General features: G+C 39.4%; 1 protein-coding gene across 1 annotated transcript in view; it reads left to right on the top strand.

Moving 5' to 3' along the window:
* Window positions 1–8,241, top strand: part of MB21D2 (Mab-21 domain containing 2) — a 192,366-nt gene extending 184,125 nt beyond the window's left edge. The window contains exon 2 of the mRNA XM_007948006.2: window positions 6,977–8,241. Coding sequence (XP_007946197.1) covers window positions 6,977–8,241 — 1,265 coding nt within the window. The remainder of the gene's footprint in view (window positions 1–6,976) is intronic.
* The last annotated feature ends 10,858 nt before the right edge of the window (window positions 8,242–19,099 follow it).

The following is a 19,099-nucleotide window of genomic DNA, read 5'->3' as shown; positions in this document are numbered from 1 at the left end:
GCGACCCCTCCTGGGGTTTCCGAGGTGGTATCACTACGGAAGTGGATTGCCCAGCCTTCCTTCCGAGAAGTGGCTGGTGGGTTTGAACTGCCAGCCTTCTGGTTAGCAGTCACATGCTTTAGGCACTGTGCCACCAGAGCTCCCTTTGAAGTATAAAGCGCAATATTTTTATAGGAAGATTTTATGTTGGTTATTATCAACTAAAGGAACTGCTCCCATAGGGGAAGTTTGTCAACATTATCTCATTCTGTCACCTTACCCTAAGATTCTTCCTTTCCATTGAGAATCATTGACATAAGGAGGCAGTTATTGGTATAAGGAGCTGTGGTGGCACAGTGATTAAAGCACTCACCTGGGGGGAATCAGTAGTTGGATCCCACCAGCCACTCTGTGGGAATAATATGAGGTAATCTGCTTCCATAAAGATTACACCCTTGGAGACGCTATAGGGTAGTCTGCTTTGTCCTATAGGGTCACTATGAGTTGAAATTGACTCGATGGCAGTGGGTTTAACAGGTTATTAGTGTGTGCCACATGAGTTGAGGCCAAAAAGAGGCAACTCTTTATTATGCATAAATAATGAATATTTTGAGTTACTCAGATACCTAGAAACAATCTTTTTTCATATACTTACACCCAACCCCACTGCCATCAAGTCGAATAGAACTGCCGCGAAAGCTTTTCAAGGCTGTAAATCTTCATGGAAGTAGACTGCCTCATCTTTCTCTTGTGGAGTGCTGGTGGATTCAAACCACTGGCCCTTTGGTTAGCAGCCTAACACCTTAAGTGCTGCACCACCAGAGCTCCAATCAAAGATATATGTTGTTGTTGTTGTTATGTGCTGTCAAGTCAGCCCTGACTCATAGCGACCCCTCCTTGGGTTTCCGAGGCAGTATCACTACGGAAGTAGGATTGCCCAACCTTCCTTCCAAGGAGTGGCTGGTGGGTTTGAACCACCAGCCTTCTGGTTAGCAGTCAAGTGCCTTAGCCACTATGCTACCAGAGCTCCTAAAGATATATAGAGACATAAATAAAATATATCTACTTCTGTACCTTTAACTTCAAGACATAAAAGTTTTACTTCTGTTGTAGATCTTTCTCCCTTCAACACAATGAAATATATATACACACACACACACATATATATATATATATATATATATATATATATATACCAAACTCACTTATTGAGTGGCTTCTGACTCATAGCGACAGTATAGGGCATGGGTTTCCAAGGCAGTAAAACTTTATGGAAGCAGACTGCCTCATCTTTCTTCCACTGAGCAGCTGGTAGGTTTGAAATTTTTGGTTAATCGCCAAATGTGTTAACCTCTACACCACTAGAGTTCCTTCCCTTCAACATAGGTAAGATTTTTTTTAAAAGGATTCTGTACAAGTACTAGGAGCTTAAACCCACCAGCTACTCTACAGGCAAGCTATTTCTGTAAAGATTTACAGTCTTGGAAACACAGTGGGGGTTGCTCTGAGTTGGAATTGACTTGAAGGCAGTGGGTTTGATAATACAAATACTGATTTTACTTACCTACTTATTTATTTATTAAAATACTACTTACTCATATTTATTGAACTACCTACTTAAGTTGAGAACTCACATATCCACTGGGGTGGAGCTGTGAAGATAGAAGAGGTCCCCCCCCAAAAAAAAGATACTTAATTCTTGCGCTCTATTTGAATGATAGAGGTTAAATAATTTGAATTCAGTGGAATGTAATAAAGTTTTATTCACAAGATCATAAAAGGTCAGGGACAGGATATCACTTTCCACTTGAATTCTAAAGATAATCAGCAAAGAATTAAGTAGATGATATGCAACTTATTCCTAAAACTTGAAGCTTCAGTAGCTATATGAAAGAATAATATTGAGATCTGCTTAAGCAGAGACTATGAAATACACCAACATGAAGCAGTTGAGAAATACAGCTAGGGAAACAGGGAGGCAGTTTTACTGCTAGGGATTTTAACAGCAAGCATACACCAAAGCTCGTGTGGAAAAAGATCTATCCAGGGGGAAAAGTTATTTCTCCTTCCCTCCTTTACTTTACTGCTAACAAGCTCAGTGTATGTGTACAGCTTCTTTTTGTTTCCATTCATGGCTTTGGATAATTTAGCTAATGACTGAACAGCCAGAGTCTTATCTTACCCTCCCATAATTAGATAAAGGATAAGTGAATCAGTTCACAGATAGCACTTGGAACTAATACCCCGGGCCAAAATGTATAGCTGAATTTGTTTGTTTGTTTGTTTCCTCTGTCTTTTTCTCTCCCAGCCCCTGGCCAAATCTGTCTTTCAGTTGCATGGCAACCCCTCTCCCATGATAGCTGTTGTCAGCTCATTTTCACCTAAATTTAGCCCAGGAGAGTTCTCCAGGAGGATGTTTGGGCTTGTATATTGCTGGAGAAGGCTCCAGTTGGTGTCACCAAATCTTTTATAAAACAGTAGACTAATGGGCTTAGGCACACTAAATGTACATGTGAATGTCACAAGGGATACATCCGGAACAATGTGGCCTCAGGAACTTTGTGTCTAACTCCCAGGAGGCTGGCAAATGAACCTCTGCAGTACTCTCTCTGCTACTGAAATTCTCTCTGCACTTAAAGGAAAAGAAATGTCCAGATTACCCTCCATCTTAAATATTAGAATTTAGCCAATAATTTATATGGCCCTTTTGAAAGAAAAGCCAACATTCAGACAAGGCACATAAACAGGAGTTTATGTGAGAATATGTTATTATTGGCAGGAATGTTTTACTAGAAATAAATTAAAACTTTTCATCTTTAATCCGGGAGAGGGCAGAAAGGAGTTTTAGCTGGTTTCTCACTGTCTGTCTGAGGCAAAATTCACTGGGTTGCTTTGTCAGCAAACGATCCCCAACCTTTTCATGTGGCTGTATAGACGGGTCCTAACCCTGTGAGTGTGGTGTATTTCATAGTTTTTCCTTAAACAGACCTTAGTATTACTTGTTTACATAGGTACTAGGCCTTGAGTTTTAGAAATAAGTTCCATGTCATCCACTTAATTCTTTGCTGATTATCTTTAGAATTCAAGTGAAAAGTAAAACAGGCCTGTTTATCCTGTCTAGACCAGGACAGATAGAAATTTGAATTTTTTAAGCCTAAAAGGGGACCACAACATGGTGCCCTAATAATACTTCTAATCTAATCTGAAGGAGTTCTGGTGGTGCAATAGTTAAATACGCAGCTGCTAACTGAAAGTTTGGCAGTTCAAACCCACCCAGCAGCTCTGCAGAAAAGACCTGGTGATCAGCTCCCATAAAGATTACAGCCTAGAAACCCTAGGGGGCGGTTCTATTCTGTCCCACAGGGTCAATAGGAGTCAGAATCAGCTCCACGCAGCTGACAACAATAATCTAATCTGGTCAGATTTATCAACCACGACACAGCATTGGCTAATGCTTCACTTATATACTTATGGCAATTCAAATGTAAAAATGAATATTTAAAATAATGAAGGGAGTTCCCTCTCCTCACCTGGACCCCTGCAGCTGACTCAATGAAGGGAAAGTTATTTCATTATCACATTTATCTCTTTGAAGGTAACTGCACCTAAGTCGATCTATAGCAATGATTTTCACAACCTACTGTGGATCTAAGAAATGTGTCTTATTCTTGTGTGGCTACCACTCAAACAGGATGGTAGTATTTTATACATGATAAAGATGAAGTTAATATAGAAACCTGTGACAACTGAGAAATAGATGTTGGGCTCAGTATTTATGATAAATGTCAAGCTTTTTTTATAAAGTACTAAATAAAAGAAATATTTTTTTTTTTTTTATGCTGAGTTTGTAGTGAAGCATTTTGCTTGTGTGTGTGGCATGTAATGTCTTAGGTAGGGTTGCTGAGAAGCAGCCTCAGAGATGGAGCTGGCATGCAGGGTATTTATTAAGGAGAATTTTGGGGATCAACATCGGTGGAAGGAAAGAGAACAATGCAGGACTGGGCAGAAGAAATCGAGTTTCTCTGCAGACTCGAGGGGAGCCTCAGCTTACCCGGGGTAAGGGAGCTCTAGTGCTTCAGAGTATCTTGAGCCAGGATACTCGGTACTGATGAGCTATTGGATATGCATCACACACACACACACACACACACACAGAAAGAAACCTATAGACACACACAGGGCATGACCTTGGTTAAGATGGCTTTTATAGCCAAGGCAATCCCTAAGGGTTTGGGCCACATGCTGACATCACTGCCAGCATGCCATTTATTGATGGAGGACCCAGGTGGTTTATCAGCATATGCACACATGCAGTTTGAGCAACAGCCCAAGAGATCATGTGAACTGGTTTCTCTTTCTGATGAATTGTTGACTCTATAACCTTGGATGGCCGACTGATGGACTTTTTAAAAGAGAGTGTTGACATCCTGTATTTTTATCTGTATGGAAGAGTGTGGTACTAGATAAGGGACATTTTCATGCTTTATATGCTTAGGAAACTAAGATTTTTAAGAATGAAAAAGAGCATTTTTTAGGAATGAATGCTAAATCTTGACATACATGCTAACCAGAAGGCTGGTGGTTCAAACGCACCAGCCACTCCTTGGAAGGAAGATTGGGCAATCTACTTCCATAGTGATATTGCCACAGAAACCCAAGAAAGAGGGGTTGCTATGAGCTGGATCTGACTGGATGGCAGTGAGGTTTTTTTTTTTCTTCTTTTTTTATGATAGCAAAACCACATATATATGGTTTATTTAATTATTTGCATCGTGACTGCCCTATAAACAGTGAAGGTTGGGCAATCTACTTCTGTAGTGATACCGCCTCAGAAACCCACGGAGGGGTCGCTATGAGTCAGATCTGACTCTGTGGCCATGGGTTTGGTTTGCTTTTATGTTGATTAAAAGTAACTGCAATGACTGATGGAATAGTAGTTTGTGGTAATTCTTTGGGATCTTTGGGAAAGACTTGTCACATAAATCATACATAGTGATGCTGGTAGTTTGTCAGATAATGGAGCTCAACTAAGTATATAATGCAAAGACAGGAGGTAGGGAGGGTAAGTTTTTATGCTGTTGTTGGAATAGTCTTTAAGTGCAATCTTTATTTAAACTACTTCCTATTTAGGTAGATAGATAGCTACCACCAAGTTAACTCTGACTTATGGCAATTCATGTCCAACAGAATGAAAGATTGCCTGGTCCTGTGGCATCCTCTGACTCACTGGCATGTTTGGGTCCTTTGTTGTAGCTCTTGTGTCACTTCATCTCCCAGAAGATCTCCTTCCCCCTCTACTTCATCAAACAGCATGATGTGTTCAAAACAAGCGAGTCAGCCGTGTTCTCTTGTGATCCACAACTTTTTCATTGGCTGATTTTTAGAAGTAGATTGCTAGGCCTGTCATCTAGTTTCTCTTTGCCTGGAAGACCCACTGAAACCTATCCACCATGGGTGACCCTGCTGGCATTTGAAATACCAATGGCATAGTTTTCAACATCATAGCACAAGTCTCCACAGTACAACAAATGGGCAGACAGGTGGTAGACTTCATATTTAAGCTGTAGTAAATCCATGTATTTGCTAACTTTGTAATTCAGTCACAGCTTCAATTATGTGTCTACTGCATGCACACCCTGTGGCAGCTTAATGATGTTGGTGACGTGGTCGTCATCTTCAAAGAGCTCACAATTTCATCAAAAAATACATCTGTTAATATTACCACCAATCTCATCAGAAAGGATGAGATTTGGGAAGTTGTCCAGCTCACAGTGCAGAATATGTGTTTTCCAATTTCTAATTTTCTATTAAGAGCTCCAGTGTTATCCTCAGCAACAAATACCATCAATCGTTTCCTTAAAGAAAGGTGCATTTTGTTCATTTTTTCAGAAAATGTCTGTCAGATACCTAAGGCTGAATGATCAGAGTTTGCTTATCAGTCAGTTTTTAAACTAAAAATGGTGTTTGGTGAACCACACAGCAAGTTGAGCTCACATCTCAAAGGAAAAAAAAAAAATACAAGTGCTTTTCCTGAAGACTGCTTTTGTATTTGGTATGCAACAGAAGTGCTTTAGAGTTCTTCCATTCTGTCACACTGAATATTAGAAAGATGTTTATGCAAGGATTGGAATTAAATAAAATTAATCATGTTTCTGCTTCCTCAATTATTTAATTGAAATTGGCTTTTTTTTTTTTTTTTAATGCCAATGGATGATGGTGAAGAATCCAATGCCCACTAGAACCGTTTGATGCCACTGTCTTGAGTCATGCTAAAGACCAATTTCACAGCCCATTGCTTTGGTCATCAGTGCAGGTGTCAACACACCAAAAAAGTCAAAGCCTTAGTATTACTATGTAAAGAGTTGTGAACCTCACAGCCCCCTGTAAATATCCCAGAGACCCTCAATAGCTTGCAGCCCATACTTTGAGAATTGCTGAAAAAGGGGAAGGTTTAAGCAGTGAGAGCTAGGAGGGAGGAAGACTGCTTGGTTAAGAGACCAAAAAACACTGACCACACATGATGGCAGTAGAGATGGAGAATGGGGAAGGAAGCGAGAGAAGGTACAGAAGTTATAATGATTAGATTTGGCAGTAGAAACATAAGAAAGAGTTGAAACTTACTGAAGTTTTCAGCCTAAGTGACAGCAGATGCCAGTGTCATCACTCAGGTCACAACTATGAGAGGAGGAGCCCTAGTTTATGATTGAAAATGATAGGTAGTGCTTTTCACTGTGCAAGAAATATCTATCATAGCTGTCAACCTACGAAAGGCTGAATTCTTTCTAGCACTGAGGAGAAAGATTCAAGTCTTGGCAGTCAGGTCTCCACAGCACCACCTGGTTTTGTACCAACAATCAGATGGAATGAATAGCGGTTCTTGGAGGTTCAGAGCATTCTTGATTTGATAATCATGTTATTTGATGACATGCATAAGATGCATAAGACTTCTGTGTGTGTGCGTGCTTCTTATAATAGTGTTTTCTCTTTCTGTTTTCAGGAATGGTGCAAAAACTGGACCAAAAACTTCCAGTGGCCAATGAGTACCTGTTGCTTTCTGGAGGAGTCCGGGAAGGCGTGGTGGACCTGGACTTGGATGAGCTGAATGTCTATGCCCGGGGAACTGACTATGATATGGACTTTACTCTTCTGGTGCCAGCCCTTAAGCTGCATGACCGTAATCAGCCTGTGACACTTGACATGCGCCACTCAGCCTTATGCCACTCTTGGCTGAGCCTCCGGCTCTTTGATGAAGGGACGATCAGTAAGTGGAAAGACTGCTGTACCATCGTCGATCACATCAATGGTGCCACCAACTACTTCTTCTCCCCAACCAAAGTGGCTGACTGGTTCTATGACTCCATCAGCATTGTCCTGTCAGAGATACAGAAGAAGCCCCAGCGAGGGATGCCAAAGGTAGAAAAGGTAGAAAAGAACGGGACTATCATCTCCATCATTCTGGGTGTGGGCAGCAGTCGCATGTTGTACGACATTGTCCCTGTGGTCTCCTTCAAAGGTTGGCCTGCAGTTGCCCAGAGCTGGCTCATGGAGAATCACTTTTGGGACGGGAAGATCACAGAGGAGGAGGTCATCAGTGGATTTTACTTGGTACCTGCTTGCTCCTACAAGGGTAAGAAGGACAATGAGTGGCGGCTGTCCTTTGCCAGGAGTGAGGTGCAACTGAAGAAGTGCATCTCTAGCAGCCTCATGCAGGCCTACCAAGCCTGCAAAGCCATCATCATTAAACTCCTGTCCCGCCCTAAGGCTATTAGTCCCTATCACCTGCGGAGCATGATGCTCTGGGCCTGCGACAGACTTCCTGCCAACTACTTGGCTCAAGAAGACTATGCAGCCCACTTCTTACTGGGCCTCATCGATGACCTGCAACACTGTCTCGTCAACAAGATGTGCCCCAATTATTTCATCCCTCAGTGCAACATGCTGGAGCACCTGTCGGAGGAGACGGTCATGCTCCACGCCCGGAAGCTCTCTTCCGTCCGCTCAGATCCGGCGGAGCACTTGCGCACCGCCATAGAGCATGTCAAGGCAGCCAACCGGCTGACGCTAGAGCTGCAGCGCAGGGGCAGCACCACCAGCATCCCCTCCCCGCAGTCCGATGGAGGGGACCCCAACCAGCCTGATGACCGCTTGGCCAAAAAACTACAGCAGCTAGTGACTGAGAACCCGGGAAAGTCCATCTCTGTCTTTATTAACCCTGATGATGTCACAAGGCCCCATTTTAGAATTGATGATAAATTTTTCTGAGCATTTTGCTGACTTTCCCCCACCCACCCACCACCTTCCTGGTTCTAAAACTCTCATGATATGTAGTGTGGTTTGTGATGTTGTCTTTCCGTTTTTTACATATCCAGCCTAGATTGGATCTGTTAAGAACACAAAAAGTTTCCTGGTTCTGCAGGATGGTGCAGGCTCTGAAACAGTACATTACTATTTCATATTCTGCCTCTTATTTTTTGTTGTTGTTTACTTTTTGTAGTTACTTTCACCTAGATTTGTTTTTTTTGTAGGAGAACTTGAGCCATAGAAGAAAATGCCCATGAATCCTCTTGAATTTTTCTGTTTTATACTTGGTGCAAATTTGCTAATGGGGTGAGGGAAACAAATCTCTTTCTAACATTTAAGTATTTTTGTTTGTTTTTATTTTCCCCTTCTTTTTGTTTAAAGAGCTTTCATCACTATAGATATTTGAGAGAATTGTCTGAACCTGGGTATTATCTGGCATGTTAACTGAATCGATTTCTTTTAACCAGTGCTGGAGAAATGCCCCCTTTTTTCCACCAAACATTGTAGACTTTGAGTATGGTAATGCTACCCAATTGGGTTTTGGAGCAACTTCACTGAATGTAATTGTCCTCGAATCAGAACCTTGGATGGTTTGGGAGGGTGTGTTTGACAGCTTTCCAACCTGAATTAAGGTTTCCAAATGTTAGTTTTAGCATGTGTAATTATTTGAAGCCTTATTTAAATCCTGTTGAAGAACATACCATTATAATTGTTATTTGCACTAATGAAATGTTTGCCATTGTCAGAGTTCCAATGTGTATGTTTCAGTATAAATTGACATCCACTGTTGAAACACTATCATTTTATTTTTTTCCACCTAAACCACTTTCCTCAGTCAAAAGAATGATTCTTGTGTTGGTTTAGTTTTCCTTTAATTATGGGATGTGTGTTGCCCTCTTGGATCGTCTGTTTCCTTGTCTTCCTGAGAAAAGTTTTTAAAGCTTTATACCTATTGATTGACTTTATCTAAAGCTGGGGAAAGGATCTACTTGATAAAATGGATGTCTTTGTATTTATTTCTCTCTTACCTTTATAGAGGTAAGCTTTTTTGTAAAGTCTCCTTACTAAGTTTTGAGGAAAACTGGCAGGAAGAATTATAATCCCCAAATTGAAGTTGCCATGCCTGTTCAAAAGCAGGCTTAACTATAATGCAGGAACCAGGAAATTTCTGTGGGTGGCACCTTGGTGGAGAGGTTTCCTGTCTTCATGAATAAAATTGCTTGCCAGGTTTGGGTACCACAAGGCATTGGCTCCCTGTTTTGGTGTGGACTCATGGCAAACTGTGGTGTGTGAGAGATCAAGGGGCCTGCCAATCTCTCGATGGATGCCTATAATGTGTGCTATTGGAAAGGCCAAGCAACATTTTGGTTTTGATCTTGAACATCAAGACACATAAGCTGAATTTTGGCTGATTGAAATTAGGCATATGCAGTCTTGGGTATTTGCATGGGAATTAATGTAATGCTTATAAATGAAAATGAATTCATTCAACCATCTTAAGTCAAACATAAAAATAATAATAAAAAAAGAAACATACTGGCCTTGGAATTTTGTTGTTGCTAGTTTGTAATCTGGAAATTGTTTTCTTATGAGGAGTGCTAACAATCATTTTCAGTAAATACAGCCCAGGGCTTGCAGGCAAAATGGCCATGTATAATGGACATCAGATTGATTCTTCCCTTTCTCCAGATTTTACTATTAGTATCTACCTATCCTCCATATAGCTTATGTCCTTTTTCAAAATGGTTTGTCCCCAGATCAGTTGCGTTCTGATTGGTGTAAGCCAATCACCATAAACCATTTCCCTGGGTACATTGATTATTTAGGGATTGGGCATGTGATGTGAGCTGCTCCAATCAGGGAGATTCCCAGGGTTTGAGCTTGGAATTCTGGAACAGAAGCATGTACTTCCTTGGATATGAAAGAGGAAGTACTTGGCATCTGTCATTACTGATCACTATCACACAACCATGACTCAAGCGAGCCCTAGTGTAAAGTTGGCATTGGATAAAAGCATGAGCACCAGACCACACCTCCCCTCTCCCAAGTCTGATGTCTTTCCTCTCACCAGACTTTATAGTTAAGTGAGTCAACAAATCCTCTCTGTTATTTTAGCCAATTTGCATTTGATTCATTTCATCAAAATATTTCAGCTGGCATACAAAATCACTTCTGTATATTCAAACTCATTTAGCTGATGTGTGTCTCCTTTCTTTGTGGGAATGACTATGAGGGGTACCCATATATTTTATCTAAGAATTGGTATATGCTATCTCATTTGATTAATACAAAGTTTCTGTCACTAATCATTATGCACCTACAGAAGTCAACTTTTATTATTATTATACTTTGGTCATTGTGTTAAAATTTGTACATTAAAAGAAATTATTATAAGCCGTTGAAGTACTAAGCATATTCACATAGCCGTTACTTTAAAGTCAACTATAAATTGCTGTAACTGTGCTTTGAATTGACATTGACATGTGAAATACAATTAGTAACATTGCAATATTTTAAATGCTGTGTTTTCAGAGAAAATTTCATTACAAGTGTGGTAAGTTTCTCTTAGCACATTTTTCCTTTGGTTCTATGCTCCCTCTCAACCTGGTGGAGAACTCTTTACATATTCTTGGTTAAACTTAAGAAAAAAGTCCAGAGGCCTTTGGGCTCTAGATATTTTAAAAACTTTTTTTGGGAAAAAAAAAATTCCTGCATTTTGCTCACAGTACCTTAAACCTGGGACCCCCAAGTCAGATGTTGTTGGGGTGGGTACAGATAGGAGATAATATGATACATTTTCTTGTCTAAGACTTAAGCAAATCCTTGAATTACTAACTAGTTTTTCCTTCTGATTTTGGAAAACTGATTAAAAAATTTCAGCTTCAAGTACAATAAAAAATACATATGACAGGAGTGATGATAATAACAATACTGATGACTGAATTGTTTTAGTGTGGGAATTGTTTTCGTGTGGGAATTACAAGCTGTAACTCAACAGGGTTTCACATGTTTCACGAGCAGATTTTTCTCTGCCTCTGCCTTTCCTTCCTTCTGAAATGAAAAACCCAAAGCTTCAAGCCAAGGTTGGTTTCAGAGCGGGTAGAGCCAATGAGGACCAGGTGTTTTACTTTAAAAAGAAGAATACCTTGGAAATTACTGAACAGAATTATTTTTGAGAAAGAGAGGCAGGCGTGTAGGCTAATTTTACTGAATTTCATGAAGAAGCAGGAAGCAGGCTTCTGGGGCTACTACTTAAGATCCCACCAACCATTCCATAGAAGGAAGATGGGGGACTCTACTTCCATAAAAAGTCAGAATCAACTTGATGGCGGTGAATTTGGTTTTGGTTTGAGGCATTTCTAGTGGGACCGTGGCTAAGATATTTGGCTGCTAACCAAATACTCGGCAGTTAAAATCCACCAGCCACTCTGCAAGAGAAAGATGCATAGCAGTCCCCTTCTGTAGAGATTTACAGCCTTGAAGCCTATGGGGTGGCTATAAGAATCAACTCAGCAGCAGTGGGTTTGGTTTTGGTGGGTTCTAGGCACTTCTGCCAGTGTCCCCAGGTGGTGCATTGGGCCGCTAACCAAATGCACGATGGTTCAAGTCCACCTAGAGGTGCGTCGGGAGAAAGACCTGACAGTGAACTTCTGAAAAGTCAGCAACTAAAAACCCTATGGAGCACAGTTCTACTCTGACACATACGAGGTTGCATGAGTTAGAATTAACTGGACAGTAACTTTTTTTTTTTTAATGAAGTCACTTTTGCACCCCACCTACACACATACCCACACACATACAGAAACACACACACTTGCTTTCACTTTGCCAGTTGGAGAAGCATTTTTCGGGTAACTTTTATATAACACTTTCTGGGAGGGATAAGCCCACCGACTTGTCACAGCAGTGTTGATTAGTTTGCATTGTGTCATTACTTTACTACTAAGAAAAATGTCCTGATTCAGAGCTTAGCTTTCGATGGGATTGCTAGAAAAGAAAAGGAGATGTGGTTAGCAGCAGCAGCTGTTGGATGTCCCAGGTCAGGTGGCTTCCTGCTGTCCCACAGCTCCTCAGATGTCTTTCAGGGAGGTACCTGAACTTCCACCCAGAAAAGTTCTTTAAGAACCTTCTCACTTGAGTTGCCCAAGGAGCTTCTGGTATGGCCATGAGGTTATTGTTAGGAGTCTAGGAAAGACTTTTACTTCACATTTCCCCTGTTGTGTCCCTGGAGGACAAGTGTTTTTGCCATTATGGATCACAACCTGCTACATATACTACAGGAAGGATGGGTGCCATTCCTTACCCTTTTGCTTTATTGTTGTGTTGTTTTTAGGTGCCACTGAGTCATCTCCGACTCATAGCAACCCTATACACAGCAGAGCAAAACACTGCCCAGTCCTATGCCAGCCTCACAATTCTTGCCATACCTGAGCCCATCGTTGCAGCCACTGTGTCAATCCATTTTCTTGAGTGACTTCCCCTTTTTTGTTGACTCTCCAGTTTACCAAGGATGATAATCCTTCTCCAAGGAATGGTCCCTTCTGACAACATGACCAAAGTAGATATTACAAAGGCTGGCCATTCTCGTTTCCAAGGAGCATTCCAGCTGCACTTCTTCCAGGACAGATTTGTTAGTTCTTTTAGCAGTCCATGGTACTCTCAGGACTCTTCACCAACAGCACAACTCAAAAACATCAATTCTTTGGTCTTCCTTATTCATTGTCCAGCATTCACATGCATACGAAGTGATTGAAAATACCACGGCTTGGGCTAGGTGCACTTTAGTCTTTAAGGAAACATCTTTGTTTCACAGCACTTGAAAGAGGTCTTTTGCAGCAGATCTTCCCAGTGCAATCCATCATCTGATGTCTTGCCTGCTGCTTCCATTGATATTGATTGTGGAACCAAGTAATATGAAACCTTTGATAACTGTTTTCTCCATTTATCTTGATGCTGTTTATTGGTCCAGTTGTGAAGATTTTCATTTTCTTTATGTTGAGATGTAATGCATACTGTGGACTATAGTCTTTAATTTTCATCACTAAATGCTTCAGCTAGCAAAGTTGCGTCATCTGTGTATTGCTGGCTGTTAATGATTCTTCCTCAAATCCTGATGTCTTGCTCTTGTTTCTATAGTCCAGCTTCTCTGATTATTTGCTCGGCATACAGATTGAATAAATATGGCGAAAGGATACAACCCTGACACACTCCCTTCCTGATTCTAAACCATGCAGTATTCCCTCATTGTTTGAACAACAGCCTCCTGGTCTATGTATAGGTTCCTCATGAGCAAAATTAAGTGTTCTGGAGTTCCCATTCTTCTCAATGTTATCCATAATTTGTGATGATCCACTCAAACAAATGCTTTTGCATAGTCCATAGAGCACAAGTAAACATCTTTCTGGTATTCTTTGCTTCCAGCCAAGATTCATCTGATACCAGCAATGATATCCTTCATTCCACATCCTCTTCTGAATCCAACTTGCATTTCTGGAAGTTCTCTGTCAATATACTGCTGTAACCATTTTTGAATTTTCTTCAGTAAGATTTTACTTGCATGTGATAATGATATTGTTCTATAATTTCCACATTCTGTGAGATCACCTTTCTTTGGAATGCAGTCTACCAGACAGTGTTTCATGGCTATTCATTAAGCTTTCTAGTAATATATCAGACAGTGTTTCACTGCTATTCATAAGGTTTTCACTGGCCAATTCTTTGAGAAGTGGGTAGCCTCTCCCTTCTTCCCAGTCTGTCTTGGTCTGGAAACCCGGCTGAAATATGTCCACCATGGGTGACCCTGTGGGTATTTGAAATACTAGTGGCGTAGCCTACAGCCTCACAGCAACACATAAGCCACCACAGTATGACAAACTGACAAGTGGTGGTTTTGCTTTATTAATATCAAGTAAATACAAATGTGTTTTTAACTGATTAAACTGATGTCATTAATCCTTCTCTCTGAAGAAAATTGCTACTTTTAAAAGTGTACCTCTTATGCTGTAATTTTCTCAATAGGTAAACCGGGAGTGAATCATGTGAACATCCATTTGCCATTGGAGAATTATTTGCAATATGTTGGAAATCCTACCTTCTTTTAATTAGCTTGGAAAATGTCTTTTAATTTTTTTTCAGGGAAACAGATTTTACATGGTAGGAATCAAAGTATTACAATTTAACTAAACATAATGTTGTTTTTTCTCTATGCACCATACAGTGATATACATCAACTTTTTATCAATATTTACCCTGTTGAGTAAATTTAAAAGTAGCATGTTTCCTAAACTGCACCATTTGCTATATTACACAGAAATTTTGTACTGATGGGGGTGGCCCTGGTTTTCTAAGATTAAGTTGACAGTGTTCATTCCACATTTGGATCCCAACATTCAGCAAATATCAGGGAGACCCTATGTGTGGGTCTGTGTGGTTAATAAACAAGAAATTTCAGAAAAGTCTAATATCATTATACCCTCATGTAGAAGTACTGTTGTTCAAACATCTTTAAAGACATATTTAGCTTTACTTTGGTATGGCAGCTGAGATGAGAATGTCTCCATTTCTGACCTGTTTTCCTGTCTTTTTAGAATGAATGGACTCAATGTGACCTTGGTAAGGGTGCATTGATATATTTTTCACCTGTTGTCTTCTACTCTACCTATTAATCACAGAAACTAAAGGGTCTAAATGTAGGCAAAGCAAAAACTTGTTTCTTTGACTTTATATCATTTTCTATAAAATGAGGGCTTGGGGTAGCTTCCCTCTCTCTTTTTTCCTGGCTTTCACAGTCTAAGATTACCTCTGTTTCCAAAATAATCTCTATTTTCAGTCTATAAATTCATCTATTTAAGCCTCTGGAGTGTTTATTTGAGCAGAGTATTATTTTTTAAAACTCATTAAACTGCACTAGTATGTACAGTGGGGCACAGTAAACATGGATCGAACACCAACATTTGCTAGCTGTTTTATACTCATGAACCTTGTCTCACAAAAACTAAACATTTAAGGAAACCAAGACTCAGAAATTAGGTGACTTTTCCAAAGTTACAGAGATAATTAAGTGATAGAGCAGAGCTAGGATTTGATCCTAGAAGTCTGTTTCCAAAGTTAAGAAATTTTTACCATGCCACTCTTTCTCTCGGATTAGAACCTATTCTTGTTAGATGGATTGTATGTTATGTACATGCATGGAGGCCTGTACTTAGATAAGTAAACCACAAATAACAGAACTTGAAGAAAAATTAAGAGCTGTTCATCAGAAAAATAGATGGATCATTTAGAGAAAGTTCATTTTCTATCACTGAGAGATCCCAGTAGAAGGCAGGGGACTGCTTATGGGAAAGTCTTTACTTGAAGTAGGAAGTGGATCAAGTGATGCTACCATCACTTTAACCACTGAGCTAAGAGGAATAGGCAATAGAAGAACTGTCACTGTTAGTAAAACATGACTTTTTTTCAAGATGTAGAAAAAAGTGTTGTCTTTTGAAGGAAAACATAGATTTGGAATCTTTGTTACATTTAAATTGCATTAAAAATGGAAGATAACCAATAACTTTAAAGATTCTTTGATCTGATACTGATGTACAAATTAAATAATGTAAATAGGCCATCTTGTGTGTTTAAGAGTATTAGTATAATTTAATTCCTTTGGAATATGATGGTAATTGTAAAATTTTCTGAAAATTTGTTAAAAGTTGTTTCTTTTTTTCATTCAGTAGTTTAAATATGTAATTCCACTACCTCTGGCCTCTATGGTTTCTGGTGAGAAATAATTTGCTAATAATAAACAATAATAATAATTTAATTAAATTTATTTAACTTTAATCTACTTAATTAAAAATAATAAATAATAATAAAATTCCTGCTTCTGTCTTATAACCACCACACTAAACTCATTACAAAAATATTAAGTATTTACACTTTATAAATCTGTATATTTACCATTCACCACTTAACATTTGTAAATCTTTCTTACAGAAATTAGAACCCTAATAGAATCTTAAACCAGCTTACAGAGGTTATAACTAAATGAAAAATTGGTTGTTTTTAATGATGACCTAACTGATCTACTTAACAGACAAGATGACATTCTTTGATTATGATAATTGAAATTCTCTTTAAGTAAACAGAAGTTTCTTTCTGACCTTTGTTCCTTCCAGCTTCAACAGAACTTATGCTTGGAGGGTTGAAGCAAATACTCTCCATTGTTTGTGGAAATAAGTACAAACCAGCTTCCCATTTCACATGATAATGTTTTTGTTAGCTGCCATCAAGTCAGTCCCTGACCGACAGCAATCCAGTGCACAATGGAGCACTGTGATCTGTAGGGTTTTCACTGGCTGATTTTCAGAAGTGGATATGTTCAGTGTCTTAGCAACACACATGCCTCCACTGGCAGAGGGTGACAGTTGTGTTGGAGGTGGCTTGGCCAGGAATGAAACCTAAGTCTCCCACCCAGAAGGTAAGATTATACAGGAATGACTCAAAACAAAAGCACACACATCTGATATTCTGTAAAGATTGTCAGGTGCTTTCTGTAATGTCTGTCAAAATTCACCACATGCCAGTCGTCTCAAGAGCAATCTGTTGGAGGAAGAACATTCTTTGGGTGTTGGAAAGACCAGACTGCAATAACCTGGTAAACCAAGCACTAGACTAGAAGCTGAACTGCCTGGATTGTCAGTTCTGTTATTAGCTATGTGACTGGACAAACCCTTTCTCTGAGTCTTGTTTGATCTTATCATTTGTAAATTGAGGGGTGAGATCTGTGTCGCTCTTGGCTGTAGAGGGAGAAAACACTTGCCCACACCCACTCACACAAAGACAAATGTTGGACACAAGGAAAGATGAAACAATGATAAATGACTGGTAAGGAGGATTTGCAGACCCAAGCAGTGACTCCAGATGAACTGAGGTAGACAGTACCCGGGAGTGTTCAGGGAGGCAAGAATAATGAGATGACTATGCTTATCTCATTCTTTTTTTTTTTTTTTTTTTTTTTAATTTCACTCCAGTGTGACAGAGTTGTTCTGAGAGATTCCCCAAGGCCAGTCTCATGGTCACAGGTACAATCTCTCTGTGCCCTCTACCCAGCTATGTTTGTGGCATTTTATAAAGTTATTGCTTACAAAAGAATTTTTACTGGAAAACAAGCCTTTCTTCACTCTCAGGTCGCTAAATATAGCCTGGGCTTTGACCTTAGCTAATGCACTTACAGTTTTGTTCAGCCTTTTTCTATGAAAATTCTGGGAGAAAGAAAGCTATTTGGAGGCTTGTCAGACAAGAAAGTATAAAATTAGATTGCGTATATATTCTTCATCTATTTGGATTTTACCTACCATATGTTCACCTTGTGTTGAAACCTTTGGGGACAATGTCTTCCATCATAATCCTGTGACTCGGACAAGATCACACATGAGTCTGGCCAGCTGAACCCTTCCCTGCTGTCATATTGACCTTTCAGTCTTGTATTTGTCTATTTTAATGGTGTGGCCAGAATCACGATTATAACAAAGCAATAAATAGTCTAAGAATGGCTTCCTCAACTCCACAATGAATATCCTGGACTAGAAGATTTCTAAACTTCAGCATTGGCTACCTGTTTATGTTTCATATGTTCTCTGACTAGAGTTAATCCTTTTTATGTTATTTTTAACAATCTATCTAGGACATCTAATAGCTGAGGAGAATACAGAGCATTAGAGAATACAGAGCAAAATCCCTGTTTTCTGCAACTGGATTATTTATTCAGATATCTTCCAACTTTTAATCATATACAATCTTTTGAAAAACACAAAAAATACATGCCTTAACCTCTCCTGTAAGATTCTCTTAGACACCAATCTTTCCCCTTCCTATTATTTGTTACAGTCATTATCTTCTAAGTATTCCCATCAGCCAGACAAAAAATATTTTGACAAGCTTTCTGAGGTTTATATTATGAAAATTATAGGTATTAAGGGATTAAAAAAAGTAGAGACTATTTTTAAGCTACACACACTCCTAATTCCAAAATACCACTATGCATCTCACCATTAAGAATCATTTATCTATATGGATGTTTAAGGAATTTTCTTTTGCCTAAATTGATCTCATCAAAGGATCTGTCTCACTGAAAGAATGATTTACAAAAAAAAAGTCTCTATAGCTACTTGATCAAGTTTTGAATTTCCCATGGTTACTAGGGGCAAGGGTTTAAACCATTTATATGTTAGCATATTGTGATAATGGGAGCTCTGGTAGCATAGTGGCTAAGAAACTTGACTGCTAATGAGAGGGCTGGCGGTTCAAACCCACTGGCCACTCCTTGGAAGGAAGATAGGGCAATCTACTTCCGTAGTGATACTGCTTCGGAAACCCAAGGAGGGGTCGCCGTGAGTCGGGTTCGACTCGATGGCACATAACAACAACAACAAATATTGTGATAATATTAGTTGAACAAAACAGGAACCTTTGTTCTGCACTGCGTTTCATGGTATTTAATGAATGAAAAAGCGTCTACCACTATTTAGGCTTGTGACTAAGAGGCTAAGACATTTGCCTTGGGACACCATCAAGTATACTAACATATGCATCATGGGAGTCCCAAAAGGAGAAGAGAGAGGAAAAGGAATAACTCTTTGAAGAAAAAATGGCAGAAAACTTCCCAAATCTGATGAAAGACATGAATATATACATCAAGAATCTTATGAACTCCAAGCAAGATAAAAATCAAAGAGATCCACACCATGGTACATTATAGCAAATTGTTTAAAATGAAAGACAAAGAGAGAATCTTAAAGGTATAAGAAAGATTTACAAATGTTAAGTGGTGAATGGT

This window comes from Orycteropus afer, unplaced genomic scaffold, assembly GCF_000298275.1.
Source record: "Orycteropus afer afer isolate SDZICR_OR568_19922 unplaced genomic scaffold, OryAfe1.0 scaffold00198, whole genome shotgun sequence".
Lineage (NCBI taxonomy): Eukaryota > Metazoa > Chordata > Mammalia > Tubulidentata > Orycteropodidae > Orycteropus > Orycteropus afer.
The sequence above is the reverse complement of the archived record's forward strand: the minus strand, read 5'-3'. Positions and strand labels throughout refer to the sequence as shown.